Source organism: Leucoraja erinacea, chromosome 25, assembly GCF_028641065.1.
Source record: "Leucoraja erinacea ecotype New England chromosome 25, Leri_hhj_1, whole genome shotgun sequence".
Lineage (NCBI taxonomy): Eukaryota > Metazoa > Chordata > Chondrichthyes > Rajiformes > Rajidae > Leucoraja > Leucoraja erinaceus.
The window spans coordinates 21,740,344-21,760,898 of NC_073401.1; the positions used below are offsets into that span (position 1 = coordinate 21,740,344).

At 40.7% G+C, this 20,555-nt stretch overlaps 1 protein-coding gene across 1 annotated transcript in view; it reads left to right on the plus strand.

Annotated features, from left to right (window-relative positions):
* The first annotated feature begins 1,417 nt into the window (after window positions 1-1,417).
* The window catches only part of top3b (DNA topoisomerase III beta), a 29,713-nt gene continuing 10,575 nt past the window's right edge, over window positions 1,418-20,555 (plus strand). The window contains exons 1-10 of the mRNA XM_055655149.1: window positions 1,418-1,569; window positions 4,390-4,521; window positions 6,186-6,292; window positions 9,011-9,085; window positions 9,842-10,038; window positions 11,514-11,670; window positions 12,716-12,829; window positions 13,847-13,937; window positions 16,882-17,036; window positions 17,497-17,602. Of these exons, the coding sequence (XP_055511124.1) occupies window positions 1,500-1,569; window positions 4,390-4,521; window positions 6,186-6,292; window positions 9,011-9,085; window positions 9,842-10,038; window positions 11,514-11,670; window positions 12,716-12,829; window positions 13,847-13,937; window positions 16,882-17,036; window positions 17,497-17,602 (1,204 nt within the window). The 5' untranslated portion in view covers window positions 1,418-1,499. The remainder of the gene's footprint in view (window positions 1,570-4,389; window positions 4,522-6,185; window positions 6,293-9,010; window positions 9,086-9,841; window positions 10,039-11,513; window positions 11,671-12,715; window positions 12,830-13,846; window positions 13,938-16,881; window positions 17,037-17,496; window positions 17,603-20,555) is intronic.

A 20,555-nucleotide genomic window follows, 5' to 3' on the forward strand; every position in this document is an offset into this window, starting at 1 on the left:
AGACATTTTATTATGTAACAATTTATCTGTTGTGTTGCAAACATTGGAAATGCCAGTTAACGTGTTCCCCGTCGGTCAGATCAAAGGATCAGATCACATTTCTATTAAATTCCCACGGTGTAAAAACAGACTGAGTAGAACGCAGAATCAAGGGCCATACTCAGCATAAGGGACAATCCATTTGAGGTAGACAAAAGTGCTGGAGAAACTCAGCGGGTGAAGCAACATCTATGAAGCTAAGGAAATAGGCAACATTTCGGGCCGAAACCCTTCTTCCATTTGAGATTGAGGTCAAGGAAGAATTTCTATGAGTCCCTGGAATCTATTCTCCAAGAGAACTGAGGCCATTTAACTATGAAGTATAATCAAAGCTGAGGCAGAACTACAGGAAGGTCAAAAATTCGTTGAACAGGCAGGAGACTCTAGATTATCCCAAATCCAATTCAATCCAGACAATAGTGAATGGTGGAGCAGTCTGGAGGGATCAAATTTGGAAGAGTTCCTCGTGTCGTAGATCATGGAGGTCACTTATTTTCTGATGGAGCTCTGCGTAAGACATACAGCACACAAAAGGCTGGTCCTGATGTGGTTAGAGTTTGGTAAATCATACCTTTGGTGCAGGAAATAGTGGCAAGCATCTGTGGAGTGCCTAAGGGTATCCCAAAGGAGCTTTAGGTCCTTGCACCTAAAGTGAGAGAGGGCCAAGTTGCAATTAGAAGAGCCACAGATGGGGAGACCCACCTTCAACTTCCTGATCATATAATAGTCAGTCCTGTAATGGGTCAACCAGGACTGCATGCAATACTCCAAATGCAGTCGAACCAGTCTTATTGAGCTGCATCAAGATTTCCTGACTCTTATACTCAATGCCCCAAACAATACCATACACCTTCTTTACCACCCTATCTACTCGCACTGCCACCTTCAGTGAGCTACGAACTTGAACTCCAAGATCCCCTACCACTGACGTGGGGCTCACTGACCTATCATTCCCTGGATTCTCTCTATTTCTTAAACAAAAAAAACAAACAACATTGGCCATTCTCCAGTCCTCTGGGACCTTTACTGTGTTTGGAGAAGAGACAAAGATCCTTGTCAGGGTCCCCATATTCTCATCTCTTGCCTCCCTCAATAATGTGGGGTTGATTGCACCAGGCCCTGGGGACATCCACCTTAATGCTCTGCTAGAGCCTCAGCACCATCACCATCTCAACCTCAAACTGCTCTAGCATATTTGTATTCTCCATATTGATCTCGCTGTCCTCCAACTCCTTCTATGCTCCTCATAATTTTGTATACCACTGTAATATTCTGCCTCGGCTTCCATCTTCAATAGCCTACACAGGGGGAGGGGGAGAGGAGGAGGAGGTGGTTGCCCTGACAACGACGGGGTCCTCCATCAGCCCAGCAATCGGAAGTTGTACACGTGCGCCGGAAGTGTCGGTGATGTAGCAGCGACGGTTGTTCGAGCGTGAGGCCGATGCTCGCCGGCTGGGGAGATGAAGACGGTGCTGATGGTGGCGGAGAAGCCGTCCCTTGCTCAATCCATTGCCAAGATCCTGTCGCGGGGTAAGTGAACCGCAGTCTGAAGGAGGCTTGTAATTGCATCCAGATATGGCTGGTCCCGATCAACCCAGTTTAAAATCAGGCAAATGATGCTCGCTGAGCAGGGGCCGTCTGCGGTTCTTCACAAGCGTGAAGGAAGAAGTAAGACCGGTTCCATAGAAATTCAATAAACTTTTTTGAAAAGTTAAAGGGTTCTGCAACTTTGCAAATCTTTTATAAATACAGAACATACCGGAAACACCCGTGACGGCACCTGTCAATTTCCCTCCATAGATTTTCTCAAGGAGTTTGTGCTCTGATTTTCCCCAGGAGTTTGTGTTTTGTTCAGGTTTCCAGCATCTGCATTCCGTTGTGTCTGTGGAAACATTCAACTTGTCAGGCAGCATTTGTGCAAAATAAAAAACCTGACAAAGAGTCCCTGATCTAAAACATTAACTGTTTCTCTTGCCACAGATGCTGCCTGACCTTCTGCCTGTTACCAGCATTTTCTTTTTTTTTTGTATTTCTGGTTTCCGATATCTGACGGGTTTTTTTTCTCCATTTACAAAGTGTTGTCCCAATATAAATCATAGAATAAGAGCACAGAAGGAGGCCGTTCAGTCCATCAAGTCTGCCAGTTCTTTCAGAATCTAAAATCGGGTAGTCAAGTTTGTGTTTTCTTTGCCCCATTCTTTCCTAGTGCTGCCGTCTTTTTCTCCATGGGGTACTTAACTTTTTTTTTTTGCTTTAATAGACAAGCACATTTGTAACGTTTATTCTATCGTTCTTTTGACAAGTCACTTTAGATCTATTCCTAATGATTGGCATAATTGCATTTGCTCCCATTAAACCTGGCATCATTGTAAATAGTTCTAACACATTTCCCCTTGGTTTCCTCCGTTGCAGGGAAAATAATATCAGGTTTTGTAGTCCATCTACTATCTTTAACCCTTGTGGAACTGTGTTTTAAAATTTGCTGTGATCCCTGTGATCCCTGAATTGGATACCAAACTTGGAGTAGAACAAGTGTTGTATTACTTAGTGTAGCTTCCTAGAATTTAATTCCGTTTATTGTCAGATGTACCGAGGTACAGTGAAAAGCTTTTTTGTTCTGTGCTATCCATTCAACATGATTACAATCAAGCCGTCCACATCTATGGATGTGCACAAATATGGAATTACAGGAATAATGTTTAGTGCAAAGTAAAAATAGTCCGAGGGTCTCCAATAAGGTAGATGGTAGCTGAGGACCACTCTCTACTTGGTGATATGATGATACAATTGCCCGATGACTGCTGGGAAGAAACTGTCCCAGAATCGGGAGGTATGCGTTTTCACACCTGCACCTTTTGCCGGATGGGAGAGGGGAGAAGAGGGAGTGTTCGGCCTGAGACTGGTCCTCGATTATGCTGGTGGCCGTGCTGAGGCAGCGTGAAGTGTGATGGAGTCAATGGTAGGAAGGAAGGTTGGCATGATGGTCTGGGCTGCGTCCACAATTCTCTGCAATTTCTTGCAATCTTGGATGGAGCTGTTCCATAAATGAGAATTTCTACTCCATGCATCTATTTACAAATACCAATTAACCACATCTTTTTGAAACCTTTATCTATAAGCCTACCACCTTCAAAGATTATTCACATGTTCTACCAGATCTCTCTGTTCTTGCATTCCATTAGAAAATGTATTATTAGCTGCTTTTCTTTGGATGGGATTGTATGAAATTTCATATATCAAGCAATCTCCTATCCTCCATTGTCATTTTGATCTTTTTCTATTTTCCTCTCTATAGTATACATCCAAATATGTTGTCTGTAAATTTTGAAATTGAATTTTGCACCACCCTTTAATTTTAAAGTCAAGACACTAACTAACCCATTGTGGTCATTGTACAGAATCAGAGAGAACTGAATTATATACCGTAGCTATGGACAATTTTTTGGAAAAAACAGCTGCGTCTGGCAATTTTTTAACAACAATTCCTGCTTTTTGTGCATAGTCAAACCTCTTTTGTAAATTTGGATGTAACGTCAGGTTTTGGTGAAATCATATGTTGAATGTTGAGTGCAGTTTTTGTTTCCTTGCCTACATAAGCATATGTTAATTTATGAGAGATTTTTAAGATAGATTTTTGGAGATTTGTTGGAATAGGACTATATTCTCCAGAACTTTGAGACTGAGGAATAAAATTTGTAGATTGTTTGATGGGGTAGATGCTGAAAGGGTTTTTCCCCACATGGACACAGGTCGGTCAGTCAGTCCACCACATCCCCGCTGATCTTTGGGTACCAACCCATATGAAACCCATCCTTCAGTACTAGGCTCATGGCCTTCTATATTTCAGCAATGCCTCTGCTTGTTCTTAAATCCTGTCAGCATCTCTGTCTCCACCATTCTTTCTGGCCTTTCAATGCAAATATTCACCACTCTCAAGTTCCCACTAAGGTCACTAACCCAGGGCAGATCTGTAATATCGTGTTATTCTCAATGTATTTAAATAAGTGAAGTCATGATCTCTCTCTGACTTGTAAATTTTTATCTTTGAAATCATTAGTCTAGACCTATAAATTGACTACCATAACCACAGTGCAACCACTCCTGTTTCAAATCTATTGATTTCTATTTTAGATGCATGTTTTTTTCATGGCTGCAATTCATAGCTCACATCATGCGGCAGTCATTAGATTGATAATTATTATCCTTAATTGTAAAAAAAAACTTTGTAAATTATTAAATTTGAATCTGGAACTGGAATATTCATTGTAGAAACTATGTGTTTGCCTTCTGTTCCACAAAGAAAAGTTGTGGAAGAAAGTTAAACTTTTTTTTCTTATGCTTTCCATTCAGGTAACTTGAACTCCCGGAAAGGTTTGAATGGAGTATGCTCCGTGCACGAGTACACCGGGACCTTCCTGCGGCAGAATGTCCGATTCAAGGTGACGTCAGTCTGCGGTCATGTGATGACCTTGGATTTCATAGGTAATCTGGATCCTGGTGGAACTTTTACTTAGCAGAGATGTGAATTATTGTCCAATGAATGAGGATACTGGACATTGCCAGTTTTAGTCTTCAAATGAGTATTCCTCAATTTTTATAAAAGTATCGCAGAATTTGCAGATACAGCTATGAATTAAAAACCTACTCCTTTGTTTTATGAGGCCAAGGGTTAGAGTGTGCAGTCCCTGAATTGATCATATCCATGCAAAAGTAAATCTAGCTACAAAAGAAGATACAAAATGCAGGATTAACAGTGGGTCAAGCAGCATCTCTCGTGAACATGGATAGGATTCTTTGATGTCAACCAACATCTATAGTTCCCTGTTTTTAGAAGGGTCCCAAAATGTCACCTGTCCATGTTCTCCAGACCTGCTGCTAGACCCACTGAGTTACTCCAGCATTTTATATCATTTTATATAAACCAGCATCTGCAGTTCCTTTTTATGATAAATGTAATTTCATTTGATCAAGTAAATCCATCAGTGCCTGAATTCTTGGTTTTAGCTCAATTTTTTCCTGAAGGTTTCAATTAAATTTCCTACTTCAAGTCAGCCCTATGATAAAAGTCTTTTTTGCCTACTTCTCCAATAATTTAGTAAGTAACAATCAAACGTTTTGAAAAAATAATGAGAAAAGTGAAGTATCTTTTTCATACTGTCTTCTGTCTGCAGTGCTCTGGAAATTAGTGTCAAATTCAAACCCCAGAATCATCCTGGTCTGTTGATACTCCCATCAACTTGGGCGTGCCTGCCTGCTGACGTTGTTTCACGAATCACGATCTGAAGTTGAATAGATTTAATCCATCATTCAGATTGTAGCATTACATTATTATATTAGTGAAAGTCATGCAGTTGTTATCAGCTAATTTGGCATGAAAACAAGTTACATTTTGCCAGTGAGAAAATGTCTGGTGATTTTATACAACCCCTTTGCCGTGCCTGGTACCGAGTTGGCTTTTTTCAGTATGTGATACGGTAAAGTGTCACGCTTGGAAATTTCATAGACCAATTAAGATCAACCATGTTGTTGAGGATTTGGTATCGCATGAAGACTGGATGGGTAAAGATGGCACATTTACTTCCCTGAAGAAGAAAAAAAGCACCATAAACCAATCAAGTAGCTTTTTAACTTTTTATTTCATGCTTATTAACAGAATTTAAATTCCACATCTGCCATGCTGGAATTTAAACGTGTCTGTTAGTGATTTATTTAAACCTTTAGATTACTAATTCTGTATCATAACCACTGTGCTCCTCTATCGAGTGCCTTTATTTAGTTTGTTACAATCTGAACAAAATAGCCAATACACCCGTAACATCTGTTTCAAATTTATAATCTAATTCTAATTCAAAACCCAGCTCATTAATGATGCATATGGTAAGTTTAAGAATTGCAGATTTGCAACTGGAATAATATATAATTTGCGGAAGGACATACCTTTGCATTGATGTGACTCGTTTTTAGCATTGCAAATATACCTTGGCCATTGCAATCTATCGACAGGTGAGGTCTGGAACAGCTTAGGACAACAGGGAAGTAAATATATCTTTGTCTGGCATTGTTGTTTTCAATACTCTGACAATGGGATTGTGGATTGTGGGGATTGCTTCAGCAAGAACTTATAACATCATGTTTTCATTTTTCAGGAAAATATAATAATTGGGACAAAGTTGATCCAGCAGAGCTTTTCAGCAAAGCACCAACAGAAAAGAAGGAAGCTAACCCCAAACTCAATATGGTGAAGTTTTTACAGGTGCCAAAGCCGTTAGTCTGGATTTAAAATGGTTACATGTACAGTACCCTCCATAATGTTTGGGACAAAGACCCATCATTTATTTATTTGCCTCTGTACTCCACAATTTGCGATTTTAGGAAAAAAAATCACATGTGGTTAAAGTGCACATTGTCAGATTTTACTAAAGGCCATTCTTAGACATTTTGGTTTCACCATGTAGAAATTACAGCTGTGTCTATAAATAGTCCCGTCCCCCATTTTACCCACCATAATGTTTGGGACATATGGCTTCACAGGTTTTTGTAATTGCTCAGGTGTGTTTAATTGCCTCCTTCATGCAGGTATAAGAGAGCTCTCAGCACCTAGTCTTTCCTCCAGACTTTCCATCGCATTTGAAAGCTTTTATTGCTGATTATCAACATGAGGACCAAAGTTGTACCAATGATAGTAAAAAAACCCATGATGTGACTGAGAAACAGGAATAAAACTATTAGAGACATCAGCCAAACCTTAGGCTTACCAAAATCAACTGTTTGGAACATCATTAAGAAGAAAGAGAGCACTGGTGAGCTTACTAATCGCAAAGGGACTGGCAGGCCAAGGAAGACCTTCACAGCTGATGACAGAAGCATTCTTTCTATAATGAAGGAAAATCCCCAAATACCTGTCTGACAGATCAGAAACACTATTCAGGAGTCAGGTGTGGGTTTGTCAATGTCCACTATCTGCAGAAGACTTCATGAACAGAAATACAGAGACTACACTGCAAGATGCAAACCACTGATTAGCCGCTAAAATAGGATGGCCAGGTTACAATTTGCCAAGAAGTACTTAAATGGGCAACCGCAGTCCTGGAAAAAAGGTCTTGTGGACAGATGAGACAAAGATTAACTTATATCGGAATGATGGCAAGAGCAAAGTATGGAGGAGGGAAGGAACTGCCCAAGATCCAAAGCATGCCACCTCATCTGTGAAAGACGGTGGTGGCGGTGGGCATGTATGGCTTCTCAAGGTACTGGCTCACTTATCTTCATTGATGATACAACTGCTGATGGTAGTAGCATAATGAATTCTGAACTGTATAGACACATCCTATCTGCTCAAGTTCAAACAAATGCCTCAAAACTCATTGGCCGGCGGTTCATTCCACAGCAAGACAATTATCCCAAACGTAACTGCTAAAGCAACAAAGGAGTTTTTCAAAGCTAAAAAATGATCAATTCTTGAGTGACCAAGTCGATCACCTGATCTGAACACAATTGAGCATGCCTTTTCTATGCTGAAGAGAAAACTGAAGGGGACTAGCCCCCAAAACAAGCATAAGCTAAAGATAGCTGCAATACAGGCCTGGCAGAGCATCACCAGAGAAGAAGCAAAGCGACTGCTGATGTCCATGAATCGCAGATTTCAAGCAGTCATTGCATGCAATGGATATGCAACAAAATACTAAACATGACTACTTTCATTTACATGATATTGCTATGTCCCAAACATTATGGTGCCCTGAAATGTGGGGACTATGTATAAACACTGCTGTAATTTCTACATGGTGAAACCAAAATGTATAAAAAGCCCTTTATTAAATTCTGAGAATGTGCACTTTAACATGAGAGTTTTTTTTCCCTATTACAAATCTTAAATTGTGGAGTACAGAGGCAAAGAAATAAAGTACCCGTTCCTGCCTTTTCACCATATCCCTTGATTCCACTAGTCCTAAGAGCTCTATCTAACTCTCTTTTGAATGCATCCAGTGAATCGACCTCCACTGCCTTCTGAGGCAGAGAATTCCACAGATTCACAACTCTCTGGGTGAAAAAGTTTTTCCTCATCTCAGTACTAAATGGCCTACCCATATTCTTAAACTGTGGTCCCTGGTTCCGGACTCCCCCAACATTTGGAACATGTTTCCTGCATCTAGCGTGTCCAATCCCTTAATAATTTTACCTAGTGTGTGAGGGATAGGGTTAGTGTGTGGGGATCGCTGGTCGGGCTGTATCTCTAAACACATATTTCCTTAAATATCCTTCCAAAAATGCATACAGCACTGCAGCTGTGGCCTGTCAAGTTGGTTCAAAACATTTATACTTTGCAAAAAAGTCTGACATTCTGTTGCACTTCCTAATTAATTACTGTACCTGCTTGCTAACTTTTTGTTTCATTCACTAATACTCCTTATCCCTTTGAACTACAATATTTTGTAGTTGCATTGGGCTTTTTGTTATTTAGCAGGTTAGGGGTTACAGAGGTTTGGTGTTACTATTTGATTAACATCTTATTGTGCTGTCCACTTGCTGTCCATTTTATTAATTATTTTGCTTGTCCAGCATCCATATCAAAGCTTTGAGTTGATTGCATTAGTTAAATGCAACCCTTTTTTCATTTTCAGTTTTTTTAGATCTCGAAGATCTTCTTAAAGTGCTTGACATGCTATAAAATATTTTTGAAGTGTGAACCATTATGAGGAAGGAAACACAGACCAATATGCATCCAACATGCTTTCACATGGCAATATGATGATTAGAGATGTTTCTAAAATATGGCTCTTGAGACATTAATATTTGCAAGGTTATCAGTGAAAATTTACATGTTCATCAACATGGTGCAATGACTCGTTTATCATTCACCTGAGAGATCACTTTAACTTCTGATCATGAGGATAACTGTTCCATCAGTATTGCACCAGAGTGAATTTGAGTAATTAATCCCATTTATTCACGTATTATTTGTTTTGAGCAGGTGGAAGGGCGAGGCATTGACTACATTGTTCTCTGGCTGGATTGTGACAAGGAAGGAGAAAATATCTGCTTTGAGGTAAGATTTTTTTTTTTAATCATAGGTTTAAAAAAAGCACATTACATTTCCTAGAATCCAAAGGAGATTTTATTTTGCCACCCAAAACTGAGAACTGGACAAGAACAAGAAGAAGAAGGATCAGAGCGGCACGGTGGCACAGCGATAGAGTTCTGCCTTACAGCACCAGACACCGAGGTTCGATCCTGACTATGGGTGCTTGTCTGTACGGAGTTTGTACGTTCTCCTCGTGACCTGCTTGGGTTTTCTCCGGGATCTCCGGTTCCACACTTCATAGATGTACAGGTTTGTTGATTAATTGGCTGGGTAAAATGGTAAATTGTCCCGTCTTTGCAGGATAACGTTAGTGAGTGGGGATCGCTGGTTGCCGCGGCCTCGATGGGCCGAAAGGCCTATTTCTGCGCTGTATCTCGAAACTACATAACCATTGCTAATATCTATACATAATAAGCCAAAATCTTGCCTAAATTATTCCTAATGAGGTAAAGGTCGGTATTTGTATAGATTGAGAATGGCAGCCAAGTAACGATAGCTGAGTGGTGACAATAAAGTTTACTTCCAAGATGCTTCTGAGCTCTATTCTAAAATGTTTTCCAGCACATTGCCTTTTATTTTGAATTTTCATCCTTCTTTTGGATTTGTTGCGATATAAGCATTGACCCATTAATAAGAGTACTTTTTTGAGGAATGTGCATTTGTCCACAGTATGTATTCTTTACATTCAGACTTGCACTGTGTATTTTTGTGTTTATTCAGGTACTGGATGCCATTACACCCGTTATGAACATTCCCCGTGGAAATGAAAAGGTGGTTTTTCGTGCAAAGTTCAGTGCTATAACGGATACTGACATTAGCAAGGCCATGAACCAATTAGGAGAGCCTAATCGGAATGAAGCACTCTCGGTTGATGCACGTCAGGAGCTTGATCTGAGAGTGGGTTGTGCTTTTACAAGGTACAGCAAGAGTGTATATATAAAGCATTCCAAAACACCAGGTCTGATATTCAATAATCAAGTTGCGTCTTGACGAAGTAGATTGGGTTTGATAAATCGAACATCATCAAAGAAAGACCAAATTGTTGATTAAAAGTCCAACAGAATACTCCTAGTGCCTGTAAGGTATTTGAATCTAGCACTTGCTTTCATCCAATATACTGTAAAATGAAATCATTATAAACCCGTAACGATATTCTTAAGAACATTGCTTTCTTGAGAAATTCCTTGAATCATTTAAGCATCCTCTGCCACAAATCTAATGTAGTCTTTATCAATAATACCACTACTTTGCCATTGTTGCTCAACAAACTCATAGAATGTTTTTTTAAGTTTAAGTAATTATAGCAATATTTTGATTTTTTTGTGTAAAAGTGAAATTCTCTTGAAATTTGAGTAGGGTCAGGAATGTGCGGCTGATGCTGGGATACAGAGTGTGGCTACTGACTGGCTGAAACTCACCAGGTTCTATCTCCCACTTACTCTACGCTTAGCGGAAGCACAGAAAAGAGTATCGGACTAATGTGTAATATCGTTATAAAAAGAAAGCACAAGTCCATTTGGGTATTAGTACATGTAGCATCCACTCGTCCATTGAAATTTGTCGGAGGTTTTCTTAAAACTCATACACACAAAGTCCATAACATTCCTCCTTCAACTTTTGAATTTTTTAAACTAGGATTTGTACATCGCTGGCAAGGCCATCATTTATTGCCCAATCCTAATTGTCCTTGAGAAGGTGGTGGTGAGTCATTTTCTTGAACCATTGTGGTCAATGTAATGAAGATGCTCCCATATTGCTCGGCAGTCAAGAGTTCAAAAGTAGAGCCCGTGACAAAAATGTTGTTATTTCCAAATTAGGATGGTGTTGCATCTTGAAGAGGAGCGGCAGGTGATGTTCCATCAAAACAGTCACCCACGTCTTTAATAGTAAAGGTTCTGGGTTGCTTCATTTAAAAAAACTCATCTAGGCTGGACAAACTTTCTGCCGTATTTGCTATTTCTTAATTAACTCAAATCTCCTCTTGTACCAGTTTTATTCCCATTGATTGTTTCCAAAATCCTACCAGTGATATTAAAGTGTTTAGAAATGACCTAGCTCTCTTCCTTGAACAAGACTGGCAGATTTGCCACTTTACAATACTCTGCATCTCCTCTGTACCTAGGGAAATAAGGAGACGAATCATCTAGACAAACTCTTGTTTCCATTATAACCTGCCTGTCACATTTCGCCCTATAAAATATCTCAATCATCCATGCTTCTGCTGGTATTTTATCAACACAAATGTCTCTTGGAAGTTGTTAGTGCAACAAAAAACCTTGTGTTGGTGATTAACCATAGACTGAGATAGGTTTCATCGAATTTTAAAGGACTCTGTAAGGGCAGAAAACAAACATTTCCGAGTAAGAAGCTGACATTTTCACTTGTTTTTCAGGTTTCAGACCAAATATTTTCAGGGTAAATATGGGAATTTGGACAGTTCCCTCGTCTCATTCGGACCCTGCCAGACACCCACTCTTGGTTTCTGTGTGGAGAGACATGACAAGATCCAATCTTTCAAGCCTGAGGCTTACTGGGTCCTGCAAGCAAAGGTTTGTGATAAATTTATAATGGTATATAGCTTTTCCCTTCAGCCTGCCATATTCCCATTGACTCAAGGAAAAATTTGCACAATCCAAGAGAGATGCCCTTTATTTAGAAGACTGTTAATATGCTGCTTATTTGAATAGGAGATGGTTGCTAGTTCCCAAGAGACCCTGGGTTTGCACCTGATAGTGTCAGTATTCTGCTGGCATGCAATATCTGCAATAGTTGTCGAGACCCACATGGGAATGGCAGTTCCATTTGCATCTACTGAACTTGATTGTGGAGTTAACCTAATCATATATGTGTGCTGTTTGTTCTATCTGTGGGCTCCTTTTCCTGCACATTGGTAGCACGATGGCACAATGGTAGAGTTGCAGCGCCGGAGACCCGGGTTCAATCCCGACTACGGGTGCTATCTGTATGTAGTTTGTACGTTCTCCCCGTGACTGCGTGGTTTTCTCCGAGATCTTCGGTTTCCTCCCACACTCCAGATATGTAGGATAATTGGCTTGGTGTATGTGTAAATTGTCCCTTGTGTGTAGGATAGTGTTAAAGTGCAGGGATCGCTGGTCGGTGCGGACTCAGTAGGCCGAAGGGCCTGTTTCCGCGCTGTATAACTAAACTAAACATTGTTAGTAATTCTAATCTTAATGCTTGGATGGTGCAAATTTTGATCCACAATGATATTTTGCCTTTAAAAATGTGATAATCACATTTGGAGAGCTTCCGAAAACCAAGAAGCATTTTCCATTCACAGACGATTAATAATTGCAGTTAATAAATAAATAAATTGTAAAATGCAGTGGCTTTTGCCTGGATGACATCATCTTTATGACATGTTGGAACATCCTACTTTTAGACATGAGTTATGCAAATCTTTCCTTTATTTTCCTTCTGGGAGCTGATAGATATCTGCTGTTGTTGTCGGTATTATTACTTTCTCTCCATGCAATTTAAAAAATAATGAGTTTCTCTATAGCGAACTGCTCTGCAAGCACAAATGAACAATTTGGGGGTCATTACACTCTCAAATTACTTGTTTTGTTCCAGGTCACTAATTCTGCTGGTGATTCCATGGTTCTAGACTGGGACAGAGTCAGAGTTTTTGATCGAGAAATAGCACAGATGTATCTAAATATGACAAAGTCCACAAAAGAAACAAAGGTAGGTAGAGGGGTGGGGGGAATGGGTAAGCCCCTGTCAGGCTCTTAGTTATTGTGTCCCTCGGGGTATCACGAGGCGAAAAGATGCATGGGGATGGGGTTTTCAGGGTATAGCCATTTCATAATAACAGTGATCTAAAAATGATGTAATGATTCACAGACCAAGTCGAAAAAACGTTAAAGTTCGACAATTTTCTTTGAGTTTAAGAAATCTGGCTCTAAAATCTGATTTCAGGAAAAGTGATCATGATGACAATAGGTTGTTATCCAAGCCCAATGTGTTTATTCAAACTTTTAATCAGGAAAAAGACCCAACATGCTGGCCTGTTCTGATCTTCAGTTTATCGCGTTTTGCTGTGGTGTAAACAGTACTAATTATTTTTAGACTGGTACAAGTAGAGTCCGCAGACATTTGAAAGGATTGTTAACATTTTCAGTGGTCGAGAATGGGCAATAACTGCTTGTCAATGACACACAAACTAATTGCCTAAATGCACAGATAAGTAGAAATGTCTAAACTACATAAAGGGAATGCACCTGTTTAACACAAGAGTGTAGAAAGAATGGGAATTGCAATTGTTTGAGAGAAATGGAATGAGAGGAAGCAATAAGGGAAGGGGTTAAGTGGGGAAATGATATACTGTAGAGAGAAGCAAGGGAAGGAAATGATTGGGGAAAATTATGATAAATTGAGAAGGAGACAGGGGAGAAATGGAAGAAGAGAATTTTAGGCTGAAAATAAAGCTCTTTGGTCCTGTCTGCAACCTAATGCGTACATAGATCATTGAGAGTCCTTGAACAATCCATAACTCCTTAAATGATATACTTCCAATGACATGCTTTCAGTCATTCAGATTATGTTATGCAGTTAGTTCCAGGACTTTTGATTCACAAATATAGACCATTCCACAGCATACCCCTGCTTATGATAGATGGCATCCAACTGAAAGTAGAGCATCTCATCTTAACTCGGGAGGTAGTTTGTGGCCTGGTTATATATTTTCATGTTTTATTACAGGTGCAATCTGTCAGTAAAAAGGAGAAGGTGAAGCAGAGACCACAGGCCCTAAACACTGTGGAGATGTTACGTGTAGCAAGCTCTGCACTGGGTATGCCTTGCATTAACAGCTCTTACTGATGAGTTACTTTTGTTCAGCTGAGTACGATCAAAGTGTCTGAGTATTTTAAATGAATAATGCCTAAACTTTTAATTTCCTTTTAACTTTAAAAGAAAAAAACAGCTTCAACTATTTATTAAGTATTGAAATAAGTGCAAACTAATAAATTAATTTGGCGTTTGAAAAGATTGTAGGGTTCATACATTTCTGGTCACGTTGCCTTTTTTATTTAGTCGTAGAGCTAAACACAGAACAGGCCCTTCGACCCAACTCATCCATGCTGCCCAAGTTGCCTAAGAGCTTGTCCCACTTGCCTGTGAATTTATAATAGGAAGCATGGAAAAGGCAGAACAGTTAAATGAGTACTTTGGTTCTCTCTTCACTAAGGAAGACACAAACAATCTCCTGGGAATACTAGGGGACTGAGGATCTAGTGGGAGGCAGGAACTGAAGGGAATTAAATGTAACATCTTCAAGTTTGCAGATGACACAAAGCTGGGTGGCAATGTGAGCTGCGAGGAGGATGCTATGAGGCTGCAGGGTGACTTGGATAGGTTAGGTGAGTGGGCAGAAGCATGGTAGATGCAGTATAATGTGGATAAATGTGAGGCAAGAACAGGAAGGCAGATTATTATCTGAATGGTGTCAGATTAGAAGGGAAGGTGCAGCGAGACCTGGGTGTGCTTGTACATCAGTCATTCAAAGAAAGCATGCAGGTACAGCAGGCAGTGAAGAAAGCCAATGCATGTTGGCCTTCACTGCGAGAGGATTTGAGTTTAGGAACAAGGAGGTCCTACTGCAGTTGTACAGGACCTTGGCGAGACCGTGCCTGGAGTATTGTGTGCAATTTTGGTCTCCTAATTTGAGGAAGGACATTATTGTTTTTGAGGGAGTGCAGCGTAGATTCACCAGGTTAATTCCCGGGATGGCGGGACTGATGAATGATGAAAGTATTGGTTGACTGGGCTTGTATTTGCTGGCATTTAGAAGGATGAGAGGCGATCTGATAGAAACATAAATTTCTTAGAGGATTGGACAGGGTAGATGCAGGAAAAATGTTCCCGATGTTGGAGTGCAGAACCGGGGGTCACCGTTTCAAAATATGGGGTAGGCAATTTAGGAGATGAGCAAAAACATTTTTACCCAGAGAGTTGTGAAGCTGTGGAATTCTCTGCCACTGAAGGCAGTGAACACCAATTCACTGGATGGTTTCAAGAGAGAGTTATAATTTGCTCTTAGGGGGCTAAGGGAATCAAGGAATATGGGGGGAAAAGCCAGAACAGGGTACTGAATTTGGATGATCAGCCATGATCATATTGAATGGCAGTGCTGGCTCGAAGGGCCGAATGGCCTACTCTTGCTTATATCTATGTTTCTATGTTTATCTATACTTGTCAGGGTGACATATTAATGATGGGGAATAGATCATTGACCATTTAATGCATCAATGCCAAAAGCAGGCATTGCCAAATCATCTTATCTCAACATTAATAGCATGCCACCAGTGCCAGTATAATATTTTCCACAATACCTTACCTGCATCTCACTTGGTGAAATGAATTGCATTTTGGATAAAGACCTATTCTTTGCCCTTTTTGTTTGGGGCTACACAATTTAGTTTTACAAGGAACCTTGGTTGTTTGTAAACAGGTTGATCATTGCCAACAACTGGGTCTATAATTATAAAATAATGGTGCATTTGAGGCACAGAAAATTATAGATCTATTGTTTGTTGTCAACGATTTTTCTGTTAAAAAGAGACGAGACTGCAGGTGCTGGAATTTTGAAAGAATAATGTTGGAGGAACTCAGTAGGTCAGGTAGTGTCACTGGAGGGAAATAGACAACTTTGACCATTTCCCTCCGCAGATACCTGGCCCATTGAGATCCCCCAGCACTCTGTTTTTATTCACTATGTAATTGCATGTATTAACAGCAGTTACAGTATGTATTGTACTTTAAAGGCAGTTTGACCAAGGTGTTATTAGTCAGCAATAACAAACATTTAAAAAGAAATTCTGATTGTCCTCAGGAATTGAATGTAACTATTTCTACGGAAATATTCTTGCTGGTTGCATTGATAATGGATAATTTTCCTAAGTATTTGCATTTATTTTTGGGGACATTATACAATGGAGAAGGAAAGGTGATACAGGATTCTTCTTTCATTTTTTTAGATTTTGTGCAATAAGTAATGTGGCCCTTAAAATTGGGTAGACATTTTGAAATGGTGGAAGTTAATCTTTGATTATATTTCCCAATATTATTACATTGAACCCCTCGGTTTCAGGAATTCCATTGCTTTAACGTGATAGTCTTTAAACCACACGTAATTCTTTCTGTTCACATTAGTGCATCTGCCTTGTACTTTCATTCTACAGAGGATTGACATTTCAAGTGTAAACTGTTTTATTCTCTTCATGGACCCTGACTGGCATTTGTATTTTCAAAATGTCCTCATTTTGTTTCAAACATTCAGTATTTCTTAATGCATTAATCGTGTTAAGTGTTGCTGATATATCAGAGTTCATTTTCAATTATTTTTAACTGGTACCAAATTCAATATGGAGTATTGAACAGAATTTTTAATTAAAAAATAAAATTATTATAATAATTAATATAGTATATTAATATTAGTATAATATAATTAGTACAATATTAGTATATTGAAAAAAAATTATTAGATGGACATGCTATTCATTTAGTTATATATTGTTGCATTCCACATTATTGAGTTTGTAATACCCAAATCAATATTCTTATTCAATCTATTCAAAAGCTTTTAAGGCAGAATAGCAGACTGTCAGGAAGATGTTAAAATTAAGACCTGTTATTTGGGCTGCATATCTATGCACAATGAACTGGGTTGATTGTTTCTGTCACTGACTTTATGATGTATTTAAATAATATTATCCTTCATATAATTGCCTGACCAGGGATGAGCCCACAGCATACCATGCAAATAGCTGAGAAACTCTACACTCAAGGATACATCAGTTACCCTCGAACAGAGACCACACAATATCCAGAAAGCTTCGACCTCAAAGCAACCCTCCGACAGCAAGCAAATAACATCAACTGGAGTGACGTGGTTGGTAAAAAGAGACTTACGTATACATAGCATCTTTTGAAGTCTTCAAAAACGCTTTGAATCTGGTAGTGCTGATAAACATGTGCCGTTCCTCCTCCTCAAAGTGTTATGGGTTTACTCCAGTCTCTGTTGTTTTACTTTTTAACTGAGATACAACCAACATCATTATTTCAGTCATTTGTTTTGCAACTATGGTTTCAAAAATAATTTAAAATGGCCAGTGAAAATAGACACACTCATACCTTGCTGCTCCCATTCTGTCTGAAAATTGTAGCTTTTTTTCTTTGTTCTACTCTCTACTTGCTCATCAGAAACTCTGAATGTCTATCTATTGTTGGTTGTGCTAGTTTTATTTCGTCACCCAATCCTAATAATTACTTTGAAAGATGAAATTAAAATGAATAGTGAGATAAAGGTGAAATCACTTATCTGGCAATAATAGAGTTAAATTATTTTGTAGGTGAAGGCTTTACTTACTGAAGGCATTAATCGTCCTCGGAAGGGTCAGGACGTTGGTGATCATCCACCCATCACCCCAATGCGTTCAGCTACAGAAGCTGAATTGGGTACGTCTGTGTTACATTACAACAAACATGTCCAAACTTAGTCCTTGTGTGGGCCACAAACCTGCGATGTTTGTGTTTATTACTAACCACTGTGAATTTCATGGGCCTGAGGTTTGGATGGGATTTTGTTCAGTGCTGTGGCCTTGGTGGATAATAATCAAATCATGGAGTCAGATGTACACACAGTCTGTGGCTTACAAGTGATGTCGTTTGCAGAAAATAGTCAGAACATTCATTATACAGAATGCAAATTCATGAGCAGAGTGAATGGAATGACTTAAACGACTTAAGCATCTGTGGAGAGAGAAGCTGTGTACATTGCAGATTGAAGACCTTTCATCAGAACTGCAAAAATGAAAAACGGGAATAAATTCAGTAAAGGATTCCTGGACTTTTTCAAGGAATATAAAACTATGGCTACAAAGGGGTATTGTTATTGGTTTTGGTTTATCTTGGTACAGGTGCACAACCTTTTATCCGAAAGCCTTGGGACCAGACACTTTTCGTAATTCAGAATTTTTCGGCTTTCGGAATGGATGATTTTTAGCGTAGATTTTAACGGCTGGCTCAGTGGTAGAGTGCTCGGCTCATATCCGCAAGGTCGCGAGTTTGCGCCTCGATCCCGGCAGTTACTCGATCGCGAGTTTGAGTCTTCAATGTAGTTTTTTCTTGCAGAATAGGAGAGAATAGGGAGGGTTAGGCTGGGATCATTCACTGCGAGATAATCTTAGTGCGGGAGACAAGTGTAGGAGAGGTGTACTGACTGTGTGGGCAGAACTTTGGAAGTGATTGCCCACCATTCTCAAAAGCCGCTGTGTCTCCCTGTCCCTCCAACTCCAGAGGAATCCGCTGCCCGATTTGCCGCTACGGCGACAAGTGGCAGTTCGCCCACAGCCCGAGCTGCGCCCCCTCATCCGCAACCCGAGTTCCTCTGGAGTTGGAGCGGGGCTGGGCTAGAGTTGTTACTGGCTGTGAGTCTCTGGGATCTCCGTGCTTGCAGTGGGCCTGGGGGTTGGTGTCCCGATGAGGGGGCGCAGCTCGGGCTGTGGGCGAACTGCCACTTGTCGCTGTAGCGGCGCATCGGGGAGCGGCTTCTGGTGGTCCTGACGTCTCTCAGCTCCTGTCCAGGGGGATGGCCGGAGACGTCAGGACCAACAGGAACCCGCTCCCCGATACGCCGCTACAGCGACAAGTGGCAGTTCGCCCACAGCCCGAGCTGCGCCCCCTCATCCACAACCCGGGTTCCTCTGGAGTTGGAGCGGGGCTGGGCTAGAGTTGCTGCTGGCTGTGAGTCTCCGGGATCTCCGTGCTTGCAGTCGGTGTCCCGTTGGTCCTGACGTCTCCGGTCACCCCCCTGGAATGGAGCTGAGACTGGGAACTGTACCGCCCTTGCCCCCTCCCTCTACAACTGCAAACAACCCCACAGTTCCCAGTCTCAGCTCCTGTACAGGGGGTGGCCGGAGACGTCACAGCCCGAGCTGCGCCCCCTCATCCGCAACCTCAAGACCAAGACGTACCTTGCACACCATCAGCTTCGGTCCCTACGGGGAGCGTGTTCCTCTGGAATTGGAACGGGGCTGGGCTGCTGCTGGCTGTGGGTCTCTGGGATCTCCGTGCTTGCAGTGGGCCTGGGGGCCGGTGTCCCGTTGGTCCTGACGTCTCCGGTGACTGGCACTAGCTCCGACGTGAAGACAGTGCAAAGCCCCCGCGCCGGTGCAATGGGCGGGGAGCTGGAGAGGGGAGGGAAGGGGTCACACACATGGACGGGAAGGAGAGGGGTGTAGGTGGGGTGAAACTGAAGGGAGCGACAATTTGCTGCTGCCTGCCCACTGAGTTTAAAAGTTCTCATGCAAGACTCACGATACACTGTATCGTGTCTACCGTGGGAACTTTTTAACTCAGTGGGCAGGCAGCAGCAGATTGTCAATTATTAACCCTCCCGCGCAATATACCCTCACCTTCTCTTTTATGAATGGGGATTTAGTTCCCCTTTCTTCGAGGACCGACCGGAGGTTCCGCTGTCACCTCTGCGGGCCGCCCTCGGTGAACGTTTTCAAGGACCTTTCTTCAAGGACTGAAAAAATGTCGCTATTCGGAGGTTTTCGTTATTTGGATCGTCGGATAAAAGGTTGTGCACCTGTATTATCGCTAGATCTGGCCATGTGATGAAATACCTTGGACAGATTATCTAATTATGGGTGAGTAGTCGAGTCATGGTAAAGCATTCTAAGATTAGAAATGGAATGAGTATGGGTAGAGGTTAGCAGGAAATCTGTAAATATATGGAATAAAAATGCTCAACTTTTTAAATAATAAATACATATGGAAATTAAAACTAATTTCAATCCTGGCACTGAGGTAAACAAAAGCTGCTGTAAGCATTTTAGGTTGCAGACCAGTGTTGGTGTGAGAATGGTCAAAGGAAGAGCATTTCTGTGTACTCCTGTCTTCCATCAATAGGAATTATTTGTTTGGATACGTCTAGCCTTTTCTGGATTTCCTCAGATTTTCATGGCTGGTTTGATGCTGGGTACATTTTTCCTGAATCATTCCAAAAATCACATAGCAAAATTGGAACTTAAATTGGGTTATCATTTACTTTGCCTGACTTCATTTCATGACATCTCCACTCTTGATATTGTTACTTGGAAATAGTAGCGGCAGAATTTGATTTGCATTACCCCACCACCTCATTCTTGCTGGTCAGTAATGTGGTTAAAATGTAACCTTTGTTATTGTGAGATCAGGCCATTTTATTTTTTAAATCCTCATTAACCATACAATGCAATAGAAATAGTGGAGGAGCAGTATTGCCTTAGGGTAAATCCTCTCAGAATATTATAGGATAGGCTAGGCTAAAATTCTGCGGATGCCAGGGGCAATTACGTAGGGAAAAAAAACATAAGATTTGATTCAGAAAGTATGGAATAAAAAAAATCAGGAATAATAATTC